This window comes from Aegilops tauschii, chromosome 2 (assembly GCF_002575655.3).
Source record: "Aegilops tauschii subsp. strangulata cultivar AL8/78 chromosome 2, Aet v6.0, whole genome shotgun sequence".
Taxonomy (NCBI): domain Eukaryota; kingdom Viridiplantae; phylum Streptophyta; class Magnoliopsida; order Poales; family Poaceae; genus Aegilops; species Aegilops tauschii.
This window is the reverse complement of record NC_053036.3, coordinates 332,312,788-332,327,472: the sequence shown is the minus strand read 5'-3', so window position 1 is coordinate 332,327,472 and position 14,685 is coordinate 332,312,788. Positions and strand designations below refer to the sequence as shown.

Below are 14,685 nucleotides of genomic sequence, written 5' to 3'. Positions count from 1 at the left end.
TCGGTGGGATCGAATTGAAGCAATAAGCAACAGAGAATCTGTCAAGCCAACTCGGTGAGATCGATTGCATGAACTCGGTGAGACCGAAGTGAATGCAATAGATCATAGAGCGCTGGCAAGGTCATCTCGGTGTGATCGAATCGTTAGGGTTCCTGGCAGTGGCTATGTCAAGTAAACTCGGTGGCTCCGGGTAGGAAGAATTGGTTGTTGGAAATATGCCCTAGAGGCAATAATAAAATGGTTATTATTATATTTCCTTGTTCATGATAATTGTCTATTGTTCATGCTATAATTGTGTTATCCGGAAATCGTAATACATGTGTGAACACATAGACCATAACATGTCCCTAATGAGCCTCTAGTTGATTAGCTCGTTGATCAATAGATGGTTACGGTTTCCTGACCATGGACATTGGATGTCATTGATAACGGAATCACATCATTAGGAGAATGATGTGATGGACAAGACCCAATCCTAAGCATAGCACTAGATCGTGTAGTTCGTTTGCTGAGGCTTTTCTAATGTCAAGTATCATTTCCTTAGACCATGAGATCGTGCAACTCCCAGATACCGTAGGAATGCTTTGGGTGTACCAAACGTCACAACGTAACTGGGTGGCTATAAAGGTGCACTACAGGTATCTCCGAAAGTGTCTGTTGGGTTGGCTCAGATCGAGACTGGGATTTGTCACTCCGTATGACGGAGAGGTATCTCTGGGCCCACTCGGTAATGCATCATCATAATGAGCTCAATGTGACCAAGAGGTTGGTCACGGGATCATGCATTACGGTACGAGTAAAGTGACTTGCCGGTAACGAGATTGAACGAGGTATTGGGATACCGACGATCGAATCTCGGGCAAGTAACGTACCGATTGACAACGGGATTACTTGAATCCTCGACATCGTGGTTCATCCGATGAGATCATCGAGGAGCATGTGGGAGCCAACATGGGTATCCAGATCCCGCTGTTGGTTATTGACCGGAGAGTCGTCTCGGTCATGTCTGCGTGTCTCCCGAACCCGTAGGGTCTACACACTTAAGGTTCGGTAACGCTAGGGTTGTAGAGATATTAGTATGCGGTAACCCGAAAGTTGTTCGGAGTCCCGGATGAGATCCCGGACATCACGAGGAGTTCCGGAATGGTCCGGAGGTGAAGATTTGTATATAGGAAGTCCAGTTTCGGCCACCGGGAAAGTTTCGGGGTCACCGGTATTGTACCGGGACCACCGGAAGGGTCCCGGGGGTCCACCGGTTGGGGCCACCTATCCCGGAGGGCCCCATGGGCTGAAGTGGGAAGGGAACCAGCCCCTGGTGGGCTGGTGCTCCCCCCATGGGCCTCCCCCTGCGCCTAGGGTTGGAAACCCTGGGGGTGGGGGGTGCCCCACCTGACTTGGGGGGCAAGTCCCCCCTTGGCCGCCGCCCCCCCTTGAGATGGGATCTCTAGGGGCCGGTGCCCCCCCAGGGCCCCTATATAAAGGGGGGGAGGGAGGGCTACGCACCCAAGCCCCTGGCGCCTCCCTCTCCCCCCGTAACACCGCTCCCTCTCGCTGAGCTTGGCGAAGCCCTGCCGAGATCCCCGCTGCTTCCACCACCACGCCGTCGTGCTGCTGGATCTCCATCAACCTCTCCTTCCCCCTTGCTGGATCAAGAAGGAGGAGACATCTCTCCCAACCGTACGTGTGTTGAACGCGGAGGTGCCGTCCGTTCGGCGCTAGGATCATCGGTGATTTGGATCACGACGAGTACGACTCCATCAACCCCGTTCTCTTGAACGCTTCCGCTCGCGATCTACAAAGAGTATGTAGATGCACTCCTCTCTCTCGTTGCTAGATGACTCCATAGATTGATCTTGGTGATGCGTAGAAAATTTTAAATTTCTGCTACGATCCCCAACATCGGTGGGGCCGAGTTTGGATTTAGGTTTTGGACATATTTGGATGGAGAAAGTGGTTGAGGGGTTTGGAGCAATATCACCAAGCACTTGAGCAAGTAGACCATTAAGCAACACCTCATCCCCTTTTAATAGTATTGGCTTTCCTATGGACTCAATGTGATCTTGGATCACTTAAATAGAAATGAAGAGTCTTGAGCTTTTGCCAATCTTTGTCCTTATCATTTTGAAGGGGTTCCACATCCTCTTGTCCTGGCCACTCCATTGTTGAACTTATCTGAAACATGCTAGATAAAACTATTAGTCCAACAAAAGATATGTTGACATTAATTACCAAAATCACCCAGGGAGCACTTGTGCTTTCAACGTCAGATCTAGATCCGACGGTTGGGAGTGGTTTCAGAGCTTACAAAGGAGGGAGGCGAACTGCGGCGATGCTCCGGCGGCGGCGGTGTTCAGTGGTGATGCGGGCAAGGCCTCCAGCGATGGCGAGTCCACCAGCAGATGTGGCCGAGCACGACAGAGAGGTAGGTTGCGCCGGGGAGGAGTGTAGCAAGCGGAGGGAGCTCGAGGTTGCGGCGGCAGTACACGGGTACAACAAGCAATGGCGGCGAGACTAGGGCGTGATCGAGGGGGGTTTAGGGAAAATAGACAAGGGGGTCGGGGTTTATATAGAGGGGGTCAACTTGGGGCAGGGGCGAGCGCATTCATCGAGATTTGGTGCCGCGGCCGCGACGGGCGGCCAGAAGGAAAGAGAGGCGCGGGAGAAGGAAGGTCAACGGTGTGGAAGACCTTTGGATGGCGGGGCCCGCTGGCAGAGAGAGGGGGAGAGAAAGGAAAGGCGCGGGTGTCCGGTTCAGAAGGTAATCGGGGAGAGGGGCGCTGCTAGGCCGGTGGGGAGAGAGAGAGAGATGGGCCTCGGGGTAGCTGGTCCTTGCTGGCTTGGCCAAAGTTTTTATTTTTAAAAATAAATGCAAAAAGGAAATAGGAAAAGAAATAAAATAAAATATTATACATGCATATAATATATCAAAATGATTATACAAAGACTTCCTAAAACATGAACTATTTTTCAAGTTCAAATAAAACACAAAAAAATTCAAATATTGCAAACAATGATATTGTTGCATTTAAAATTTAATAAAAATTATTTTGAAATACCAAAATGACTTCAAATTTATTTTTCTCCATTTTTCTGTTGAAGGGAATCATTTTACCCTAATTTCCATATATTTTATTTTTGGGGAAAAATAATTTGAATAAAAACCAAATAACTCCTAAGTGGTTTTGAATTTGAATTTCAAACCACTTTGAAATATTTTCTATTTTTCCTAGGCCAAATATATTTCAAATGCCCTCTGAATTTTGAAGTGTCATATTACTTCTCTCATTTTGAATAACTTTCAGAGAGTTTGAAATTTGGAAATTCAAATAACTTCAAAAGGAAAGTGAGTTTCAAATAACTTCCAAGTGACTTTCAAAATGTTTCTTTGAACTTTCAACTCTCTTTCTTGAATTTGAAGAAGTCATTTTATCTTCTGTCATGAAACTCATTGAGTTGCATAAAGTTTCCGAATTGAAATATTTCCAAATGGAATTCAAAACTTTTTTTCAAATCCCCTCTTTCATTTCTTTAAATGGAAGAAGTCATATCATCTTCACTCTAGGGTTTAGTGATGAAGTGAATTTGAATTCATGGAGATAAAAATGCAAGTATGAAAGTTTGAACGTCCTTTTATTCCCTCTCATTCAACTTTCCAAAAGTTTCAAATTTCACTCAACTTCACACAATTAATCACACAACAATCGAACAAACAAGCATTATTATTTATTTAATATAACATTCCAAAATTTAGAATTTTGGGATGTTACAATCAAGAAGTGCCACAAGGGGCCCACAAGCCTGGGGGCCACGCGCCCGCTGAGCTTGTCGCTCCCTCGTGACTCCTCAGGTCTTCTCCCAGAACTTCGTGGGTCCCTTCTAGTCCAGAAAAAATTAATCTAAAGTTTTTTCTCCGTTTGGAATCCGTTTGATATTGGTTTTCTGAAAAGCCAAAAACAAGCAAAAAGTAGCAACTGGCACTGGGCACTAGGTTAACAGGTTAGTCCCAAAAAATGATATAAAATTGCATATAAAATATCCAAGATTGATATATTCTCATCAGTATGCTGACATAGTGACAAAAGGACCCTTGTCGCAGCTATATATATATATATATATATATATATATATATATATATATATATGTGTGTGTGTGTGTGTGTGTGTGTGTGTGTGTGTGTGATATGAAGCTGTCCCGGGCGTGCAATACACAAAACATATCTGTTTTACTGTGTATATATAGGTATGGAATATAGCCATTTGAAAAGTGTCCGTTAGGATTATAACCGCTGCAATCATAATTCGTTTGAATTATACTCCCTCTGTAAACTAATATAAGAGCGTTTAGATCACTAAAGGAGTGATCTAAACACTCTTTATATTAGTTTGCGGAGGGAGTGCTTGCTAAAACGATAGTTGGATTAGTAGTTACAAGATAATACTAAAATATAAGAGAGATAATATATACTGCACGTATAGACAATGTGCTGAAAAGCTAATTGTGCATATGAAATGATATTTTCTCAGACCATTGTCTATATAAACATATACATAACCACACATACACAAGCTGTTGGAGATGCTCTTAGGGCATCCACAATGTATGCCAAATTGCTAGTGCTAAATGATCAAATAGCTTTTCGCATCGATAAGACACATTGTGAAGGGTGGTGCTAAGTCAAAGAAATAGGGAACCGAAGCTCCTGCGAGCTCCGATGCCAAATTCATTGATACAATAAAAAATGTTATCTCTCTCCTACCTTCAGCTACTTTCTCCCTCCGCCTGCTTTGGCATGCATGAGCTTAGCGCATAGATAAGATTTTCTATGTTAATTTGTGTCAGAGCTTGGACCCATTTTGTAGATATTTGGCAATACTACATTGAAGAGAATGAATGAATTTGACACCAGTGCCAAAATTCTGAGACATCACAAATTTGACACCATCACGTTGTGATGCCCTTAGTCACCAACCAAAGAGGCACCTAGTTCCATTTTGGCAGCACAGTTGAGGATGTAACATACTTGAGTTTAAAAAAGTACACCATGTTGACATTTCGCCAGAAAAACAGTAAATAAGCTTCAATTCCACTAATAACCGAATAAAAAAAGTAAAAAAAAAACAGTTTTTCGTAGCTTCACCCTGCCCGGAGCTTATTTCCACTGCAAATCCGTTAACCTGACTCGAAGTGGCCCGCAGCGTTACACGCTTGCACAGTCGCCGCCGCCGCCTCAGATCGACCGGCCAAGGCTGTAACGAGCCGCCGCACCACTCACCAGTCACCAGTACCCGAGCGTGACGCGCGAGAAGCGGCGCCGCCTCGCGCGGGAGCGGGGACTCGGATGGCCATTGCGACGAGGTCCGCCGCGTGGCACGCCCTGCTCCCGTCACTAGTGCCTGCCAAGCCCCGCATCTTCTTCCTCCGCAGCCGGCCCGGGCGGTTCTTGTCACACGCTCACGGCTTGCGGCCGTGTGGCGCTGCGAGCTCTCTGCCCCCCGGGGAGTACCTTCCTCCCTTGTTCAGGTGAGCGGAATCAGATCTCTAAGGCACTAGGGGTTGGTCAATGTACCTGGCCATGGTCGGAGCTGACTGATACTTGTTTTTTTGCTCCCACCCCCTGCTCCCGCAGCGTGGCGCCGATGATGGACTGGACAGACAATCACTACAGGACGCTCGCGCGGCTGATATCGAGGCACGCCTGGTTATACACAGAGATGGTGGTCGCTGAGACCATTGTGCATCAGAAAGATAAGTTGGTGAGTTAGCCATTTTTGGTCTTTCTTGGTCGGGTGCCATTAAGCTTGAGTGCTTTGGGATAACTGATTTCATCGAACCTGACCATGATATTTTGATTCATGGGGGTTAGAAGTGTTGGCATTGATTACACTAGTCGAGCTGCATCAAGATGGCAGTATAGTAACAAATGTATGGTCCGATAAAAAAAAGTAAGGTAACTGTTTCGCGTAAAAAAAATTGTACAGTACAATGACATGAGCTTCCAGTGAGAAGTGAAACATATTTGAGAAGTGATGAGGGAGATTCTTGGAGAGGCGTGCAAATTAATGCACTAGAAAAGTACCATATTAAACGCAGTTGTGCTGCATATTTCGTTCACTGGTGCCATGGTACAACCCATGTTATGTCTGACTGTTAGCGTGATCACGGATGAGGTAACACGCCAAAATCCACGACCATAGAATAGAGAACTCATACGATAATAGTTACATCACCACCGTTTTCTTGACCACATATCACCTAATAGGGCAAGCTCCTCGACCATAGAATTTTAAATTTGTAAAAGAATTATTTTCTTACATCACCACCGTTTTCTTGACCACATATCACCCAATATGGCAAGTTCTACAGGATGGCGGTTCACCCGCCATGTTGTATGGCGCTGAGTGTTGGCTGACTAAAAAGCGACATGTTCAACAGTCAGATGTGGCGGAGATGCGTATGTTGAGATGGATGTGTGGCCACACGAGGAAGGATCGAGTCCGGAATGATGATATACGAGATAGAATTGGGGTAGCACCAATTGAAGAGAAGCTTGTTCAACATCGTCTGAGGTGGTTTGGGCATATTCAGCGCAGGCCTCCAGAAGCTCCAGTGCATAGCGGACGGCTAAAGCGTGCGGAGAATGTCAAGAGAGGTCGGGGTAGACCGAATTTGACATGAGAGGAGTCAGTAAAGAGAGATCTGAAGGATTGGAGTATCACCAAAGAACTAGTTATGGATAGGGGTGCGTGGAAGCTTGCTATCCATGTGCCCGAACCATGAGTTGGTCGCGAGATCTTATATGTTTCACCTTTAGCCTACCCCAACTTGTTTGGGACTAAAGGCTTTGTTGTTGTTGTTGTATGATCAATGGAGTTTGTGCAAGAAGTAGAGGCCAGTAATGTGACGTGCACAGATAGAGTTACTCACAACTCACAAGCAACAACTTCTGTAGAGAGCTTGATGTTTATCTGTTACTAAAGACAAACAGATGGTAGACTCGGACTGGTCATATGCTCTAGATATGGTTATATTTACAATTTATTCAGAGATAGTTAGTTATCGTATCCCCTAACCATTTTGAAGAGATCACAAGAGAAACACTATTAAAATAATTGGTTAAGAATATACACAATGCATCATAGCTTTGAGGATATAACCTATCAGATGGTGTGCTTTATGTGGTAAATCGGATTGCATTTAAATTTTAGTCATGTGTATTCTCCAGTTTCATTATGTGTGTACTAGTCGTGCAGCTCATGGATTCTTTTAAGACACGTGCAATTTTCAGCCCTGTTTTCACAGTAATTGATTATGTGTAATATAGTTCCTCTGCCGTGCTTTTCACCATGCACTTCTTTTAAATTGTTATGAGCTATCTGAAGTACTTCTTTGAGTCACTGACCAGAATCTATCTCATTGTGGAGTTGAACTTGACATGTCCATTGGGTTATTTTAGAACCAATGATGACATTCTGCTGAACCTCAGTACGTGCTTCATATTCTGTTTAGAAATCAGTTCGGTTAAACTTCAGACATCTAGTTTTAATCTGTATCTACATTCTTACATAAATTGGAGTAAGCCTGAACAGTTAAATAAGGTGACTTCACCTTCAGTCGGCCTTTCCTAGAAATGAATATTGTTTAAGTCAAAAGTTCATGCAATACCATCATGTAAAGTCTGATGAATAGCATCCAAGAATTTATGAAGTCATATTCCAACTACTGGAAGTACGATAAATGATCCTTCATTGTTTTTACATGATAAAGTAGCAGCGGACTTCCTATGTTGTAGCTGACATGTGTAGGAGCTACCTCAACTTGATAAACATGCCTGCAGTATTGATTGATATTACTATGTAAATCACTAGTATGACTTAGTTTTCATTTGTATTTTATTATTGGCAGCTGTTGTTTTCTGGAAATGAATGAATCAATAAAGTGGATCTACTCCATTTTTATATCATTATACTCACCAATCATATGCAAAGTTGGTATGTAATTTTAATTTTGAAAATATGCAGGATAGATTTTTAGCATTTCCTGCGGAACAGCATCCTATTGTGTTACAAATTGGTGGAAGTAATCTTGACAATTTGGCAAAGGCAACTGAGTTAGCAAGTGGATATGCATATGATGAGATCAACCTGAAGTAACAGCCTCAGTCATGTCTCACCTGATTATGCAGTACATTCTACAGTTTTGTATAATTTACAAATTCTTGTGGACTTTTGTGTTAGTTGTGGTTGCCCCAGCGGCAAAGTTGCTGGCCACGGTTGCTTCGGTGCTCGCTTAATGTATGATCCAGAGGTTTGCCTCATGAACTACAAAACCATGGTGTAATATGAATGCTTGCTCCTTTTGCTCCTGCATAAAACTTGATACGATTCCTGAAGTTTGTAGGGGATGCTATGTCAGCTATTGCTGCCAATTGTGATGTCCCTGTCAGTGTAAAATGCAGAATTGGAGTTGACGATCGTGACTCCTACGAAGAACTTTGTGAGTTTTCTTCAAAGTATCTCGATTTTCCATTAAAGTCTTCGAGATATTAGGAAGTGAATTTGTGCACTGCAATCGAATAATATGCTTTTGTAACTACAGAATAAGTAAACCTATAATATAATCTTAAAAAAACAATTAATCATGAGCTAAACGCACATTTTTTCAGTGCCTTAGTTCTGGATTTTTGTTTATACATGTATAGTTAGCTAGCTTGTTTATAGAGGATTATTATTGATTTTTCCAATTCTCTTTGGAAGGGGAGCCTTGGCGCAGTGGTAAAGCTGCTGCCTTGTGACCATGAGGTCACGGGTTCAAGTCCTGGAAACAGCCTCTTACAGAAATGTAGGGAAAGGCTGCGTACAATAGACCCAAAGTGGTCAGACCCTTCGCCGGACCCTGCGCAAGCGGGAGCTACATGCACCGGGCTGCCCTTTTTTTTTCTTTGGAAGTTCATCTCTATCTTGATGGTTACATATTTTCCCATGTGCTGGGTGCCGGCTGCTGACATATAGTGACATGTTTTTAATGAGTGCAATTAACTTGTTTTCACATTTCACCAGGTACATTTGTAGATAAAGTTGTTTCTAAGTCACCAACTAGGCATTTTATTATCCATGCTCGGAAGGCGTTGCTCAGTGGCCTCAGTCCTGCAGAGAATCGGAAGGTTCCTCCTTTAAAGTATGTTTGCGCTTGATTCCATTTTCATTTTGCATGCAAAGATATCCATAGAATATACACAATGGCAACACCAATATCCTTAAAGTCCGCAAGACATAGGTACAAACAGTAATAAATGGTTGACACTAAGAATCATCCCTTTATGCGCCATGCTGATACTATTATGTGGTTCCAGATTTGCTTGTCGAAATATTCATGCTTAATTTGTTGGTGCTTACATACCCAGACTGTATTATCAGTAATGGAAGTTTACTTCTGGGGAAGGCTGAGTTCTAACTAGTTGATACTGGCCTTTGTACCTCTTAATAGGCTGCTATGTTGGAATTCGGATTAGAGTCACCTTTATTAAATGTTATGCTTCAGTAATATTTCAATTTATAATTTGCTGGCTTTCTTGTGGATATCGTTGCAGATATGAGTACTATTATGCTTTGTTGCGGGACTTCCCAGAGGTACACTTTACACTAAATGGAGGCTTAACGACTATTGAACAAGTAAGTTAACTTCTGAACTTTTTACTGTGAAAAATAGGTAACAATGGGAACGTCACATTCTAATTGTGTTGCTGCAATTCTTAGAAGTTGGTATCTGTATGACCACATTGAACAGTATGTTTATCAGTTCGGGTTGAGTCCAATTTCACTTGGGGCAGCAAGGGTGGTGTTGTCGGGGTTTGGCAATGTGTCGCTGAACCTGCCCGGTCCTCCGGTCTTCACATGAGCACCAAAAACTGACATGTCGCCGCTGCTGTTTTTCTTGTCTGCGTTAGAAGCCCCATGACAGAGGTTGTGCGTCTGATTCTCTGGTAGATGCTATCATCACCAGCTCGTTGGTGTCATGCTCGGTAGACCAACTTGACCCCTAATATTAGGACTTCTACCATGACCCCTCCGGCACCTGCCCCCTCTGTGCTCTGTCATAGTTGTTCTCCACAATAGGAGTACACAACATGGTGATCTAGCATGCCATGCTTTCTCTAGCATTCATCTCTTCAATATTCATGACTCGTGAACATTTCTATGCTGGAGAATCATTTGTTGTTTTGTTACACATGAGGCTATTTTATTGAAGTGGTTTGAATTGGATATATCTATAAAGGGATCTCAAGATACAGAGTTACTGACATTTTGCATGGCTTAGTCGGGTTATTCTCCTACCGAGCACATTACAAGCTAATTTATCAGGATTTCATTACTGTACATTTTATCAGGATTAAACCATTTTGGTTTCTCAACCTTGAATCACTTGTAACATTGCAGTAGTGAGTTGCACTGAAGACCTTCATTTGGCTGCAGGTTAGTGCATCCATAAGACAAGGAGCCCATCAAGTTATGGTTGGTCGTGCTGCTTACAATAAGTATGAATTTCCATTTTGATTGTGAAAAATCCCTGTATCGATACTCAACTCTCATTTCATGCATCTCAATAGTTTTGAAAATTTAAAGAGATTCAGAGTAACATATTAACACGGGCAAACAAAACCCCGAAGCTCATTTCTGGAGAACCGGAAAAAGGACCAGATCCACATCATGTTTTTTTCTTTGAGTGGTAGATCCACATCATGTAGAAATGAAGGGATTGCCATCTTCTTACACATGGGTCATGGCCAACAACCAAAATGGTCTGACCAGGGCTCAGGAACTATACTTGCCGGCTTTAGAAAAGGGTTAGGCCATGTTATGGAATGTACCACCCAATTTTGTTCGCTGGTAACTAGGTAGCTATACTAATCATAGATGATGCACCAGCTTGATAAGATGGTCATCCCCACTTATTCACAATGTGCCTTCAACCTAGCTGGTGAGATCTGCACCCCTCTGGCAATCAAGAGGTCATAAGCTCGACTGGCAATTCTGATAGAATCCTTCAATTTGTATAGCACTGATAGCCAATCTGCTACAAGGTCCTCAATACCTAATTCTACTCAATGGCCAGTACTTTTCTTAATAGTTGCTGAAGAATAATGAATTAAAACAGGAGGTCAAGAATGGTGCTTGAGCGGGAACACGGATTCGTAATTCTTAAGAGGTGAACAGGCGGCCACCAGTTCAGATCTTTATAATAGTAAAGATACTATTGTGAACTTCATCTTGTACTGAAATGTATTTCAACTTTGAACGTGATGGCTTCCATTACTTAGGAACATTAAACAGAATCATTATGGTAGGTGCTGAACAGGGAATACACAATAACACATAATTTTAATTGCTTGTATACGGCACATATTGCAACTCAATCAGCCCATCCAAAAACGGACCACGGGGACTGAATGACAAGTGAAAGACCAATAACGAGGAAACCTCTTTCGTCCTGGTAAATTACCAATTTTTGCTACTTAAAAAGACCGTTGGTAAATGTGTTGAAGATCCATCCCCTCCCTCCTTCGTATCTATCATTAAATAAAAAATTGTACCCTTTTCAACAATCAACATTAACTTCTAATGTTGACCCCATTTGAATTATCGTTTTCCTTTTTTGACGGAAACTATGTAGGGGATGCTAATTCCAATATCAATTATTGGTCTAATAGTATCATTTTGGTGGATAAATGTTGCAGTCCATGGAATATGCTGGGGCACGTGGATAGTGAAATTTATGGCATGCCAACACGTTGCTCTTCGCGTCGCCAGGTTTAACATTAATCAGAGTCGAATTTTGCTTTTAGAGCTATTTCTTCTATTGACTGAACTCTGCTTTAGATCCTTCAGAGCTACCAAGTTTATGGTGATTCTATAATTGGACAGTATGGCATCAGCAGGCCAAACGTGAGGCAACTTGTTAAGGTGTGAAGGTTCTTCTTTTCCCTTTTTGTTTTCATACAAGCTTTTGAGTCTACATTTAATGACACAGATCACATAATTTTATGATCATGTGGAGCAGTGTTATTGAAGATTGCTTGTGCTATTTTATGCATAGTATTCTGTACTTTGTTGAAGTTCTCTTAATTTGAGGGCTTTAGTGCATTCACCTTGTAATAATGTAATTCATTAGAAGTCGGTGTGCACAGTAGTGCAGCGTGAAAGCATGAGTTTTCTAGTTCGTTTGCTTCTATGCATTAAATAGCAGTGTATACCTTAAAATAAAAACAGAGGAAAAAAAAGGAGAAAGTTGATAAAAGACAGTGAACTTCCTGAAAGCATTTGCAATGGTAAAGAAACTTATTTGTTAATCCTTGATTATCAGCTGCTTAATCAAGATGTAGCAGTTTCAAGTGCTGCATTTTTTTTGTTTTATAATAATAATAATAGTAGTAGTTTAGTTTAAGCTGCTATATCACCTGTATTAGCATTTTCATCATTTTGTATACGTACATGATATTATGCAAACACTTGGTTGTTCATTGATGACTGACGGAAGCACTTCTTTTGACACAGCCATTGTTACATTTGTTCCACTCAGAGCCTGGTAATAGTTTGTGGAAACGTAAGGCTGATTCTACGTTGCGCCATTGCAAGGTAAGCTATCAAAATGAGTACACTCTTTGCTGACCTTCTCCAGTAATAGCAATATCCACACCGTAACATGTTCTCATGCTGCTCTAAGTAAAAAATGATGTTGTGCTTCTCAAGTTGTAATAGACACCTGCATTATTTTGATATAGACAACTGCGCCGTTGTTTGGATCTATAAACCATTTGCTGTGCTTCTTGGATGTGCAGACACTTGCGCAGTTCTTGGAGGAAACTCTTGACGCCATTCCTGACTCTGTCCTTGACGCACCAGTATTGATGGAGCCATCCGGGGAGCAAGACTACTTCGCCCATGTGGATTCCTTATTGCCGCCAAGATACGCAAAACTGGCCAATGGCAGCTACGAAAGCCCAGTACTTGTAACTGCATCCAGTTGAGCTTTCAGAGTACTCCCTCCGTCCCAAATAAGTGTCTCAATTTTATACTAACTTTAATACAAAGTTGTACTAAGGTTGAGACACTTATTTTGGGACGGATAAAAGATAGGGAAAGCTGCATACGATCTTGCAGTTATGTCGTCGATATTTTCTTCTTTTGCGATAACAGGATATCAGGCCTCTTTGATTCGCAATATTTGTAAAATGCAGGAATAGGAAAAATAGAGAAACAGTGTTATGATCGGCCTCACTTATAGCCGGAGGAGGCCAGACGCGCCTAGCTAGGGGCTTAGCCCAACTTATCTTTATTTTTATTAGCGCCTCGAGGATTATATAAACACTTATAAGGCCACGTTTTGGAATTAAGCAATAAGTCATAACTATTGCCCGGCCCCCGAACCCTAACCCTAGCTGCCTCCTGCGCCATCTCCTCCTCCGCCGCGCGACCACGGTGCCATGCCGCTCACGCCCAGCTCCTCGCCACCCTCCCTTCCACCCCTACAACCCAAGAGCTGGGCCTGGTAGGATTCGAACTCCTATCAATTTGGTATTAGTTGTCTCGGGATTGGTCATGTCTACACCTCTTCCCACCGCCACCCTTTCGCCGCCGACCACCATCATGCCGCCGGCCACCTTCGCGGCTGGGGCGCCACCCTTGTCGGGTCTGATGTCCTCCGCCGCCTAGACGTCGCCGATCGCCACCCCCGTCGTCTTCACCCCGGAGGAGATGACGGCTGCCCTCCGGGACCTCACCCAGGCGGTTGCGGGCATCCGCACCTTCCTCCTGAGCCTCTACGGGCCGCAGCCGCCTGGGCCCTTCGGTACTGTGCCGCCGCCGCCGCAGTTGCCGCCGTGGCAGTCGCCCCCCTCGGCGACCCCCTTTGCCCCCGCGGCGCACATCGGCGCCTCCACCATGCAGCAGCAGCAACAACCCTCCGTCGCTCCCACCGTGGCGCTGTCGCACCAGCAGCTGCAGCCGCCGCCGGCGGCAACCTCGACCCAGGGCGCCCCAACGATGGCTCAGGGGGTGCCCATCCACCAGGTCTGGTTCCCTCCATCGCCATCACCGCTATCGGCCTGGCTCGTCGGGTCCCTCGAGCCAGTCTACACGACGACCTCCGGACAGCCGCACGTGCTGCCCCCGCCGGTGCTGCCCTTGATCATCCAGTTAGGCGGGCCCTTGGGTTCCGTCGACCCCTACGCCGGTGTCGACGGGCCCCTGTTCCAGGGTGGCCCTCTGATGCCCACCTACTCGGCGTCGTCGTCCTCGCTGCTCCGCACCGATGAGGTGTACCCCTCCATCGTCCACGGCCAGAAGCTGCCACGCTTCTCCAAGCTTGAGTTCGCCACCTATGACGGGACCGTGGACCCCCTGAACTGGCTCAATCAGTGTGACTAGTTTTTCAGGGGGCAACGCACGCTCGCGTCCGACCGCACCTGGATCGCCGCCTATCACCTCCGAGGCGCCGCACAAACGTGGCATTACGCCCTCGAGCAGGACGAGGACGACATGCCCCATGGGAGCGTTTCCGCGAGCTTTGCCTCTTATGCTTCGGGCCGCCGATACACGGGAGCCGTGTCACGCCCAATATGCGACCCTATCCGAGAGGAACTCGAAGGTCCCACCAAGGATAGACCCGCATATTGAAACGCTTTTGCAAGG

General features: G+C 44.4%; 1 protein-coding gene across 2 annotated transcripts; it reads left to right on the top strand.

Moving 5' to 3' along the window:
- The first annotated feature begins 5,141 nt into the window (after nt 1-5,141).
- LOC109743975 (uncharacterized) lies at nt 5,142-13,405 on the top strand. Of its 2 annotated transcripts, XM_040398946.3 has the most exons (13): nt 5,164-5,521; nt 5,628-5,754; nt 8,020-8,147; nt 8,236-8,305; nt 8,392-8,494; nt 9,058-9,175; nt 9,588-9,669; nt 10,471-10,532; nt 11,153-11,203; nt 11,733-11,805; nt 11,875-11,958; nt 12,550-12,630; nt 12,834-13,405. In XM_040398946.3, exons 1-13 carry the CDS (start codon nt 5,340-5,342, stop codon nt 13,020-13,022), a joined length of 1,350 nt encoding a protein of 449 aa, XP_040254880.1. In that variant the 5' UTR covers nt 5,164-5,339; the 3' UTR covers nt 13,023-13,405. The 2 variants fall into 2 exon arrangements, with proteins under 2 accessions (XP_020158657.1, XP_040254880.1); XM_020303068.4 differs by lacking the exon at nt 11,153-11,203 and having other exon boundaries at nt 5,142-5,521.
- Nucleotides 13,406-14,685: the final 1,280 nt, after the last annotated feature.

Excerpts from the sequence above, each read along its gene's own strand:
- LOC109743975 (XM_040398946.3), top strand. The coding sequence starts at position 5,340 with ATGGCCATTGCGACGAGGTCCGCCGCGTGGCACGCCCTGCTCCCGTCA. Across the intron at positions 8,306-8,391 it reads GCTTAATGTATGATCCAGAG|TTTGTAGGGGATGCTATGTC; the intron begins GTTTGCCTCATG and ends CGATTCCTGAAG. Across the intron at positions 11,959-12,549 it reads ACGTGAGGCAACTTGTTAAG|CCATTGTTACATTTGTTCCA; the intron begins GTGTGAAGGTTC and ends CTTTTGACACAG.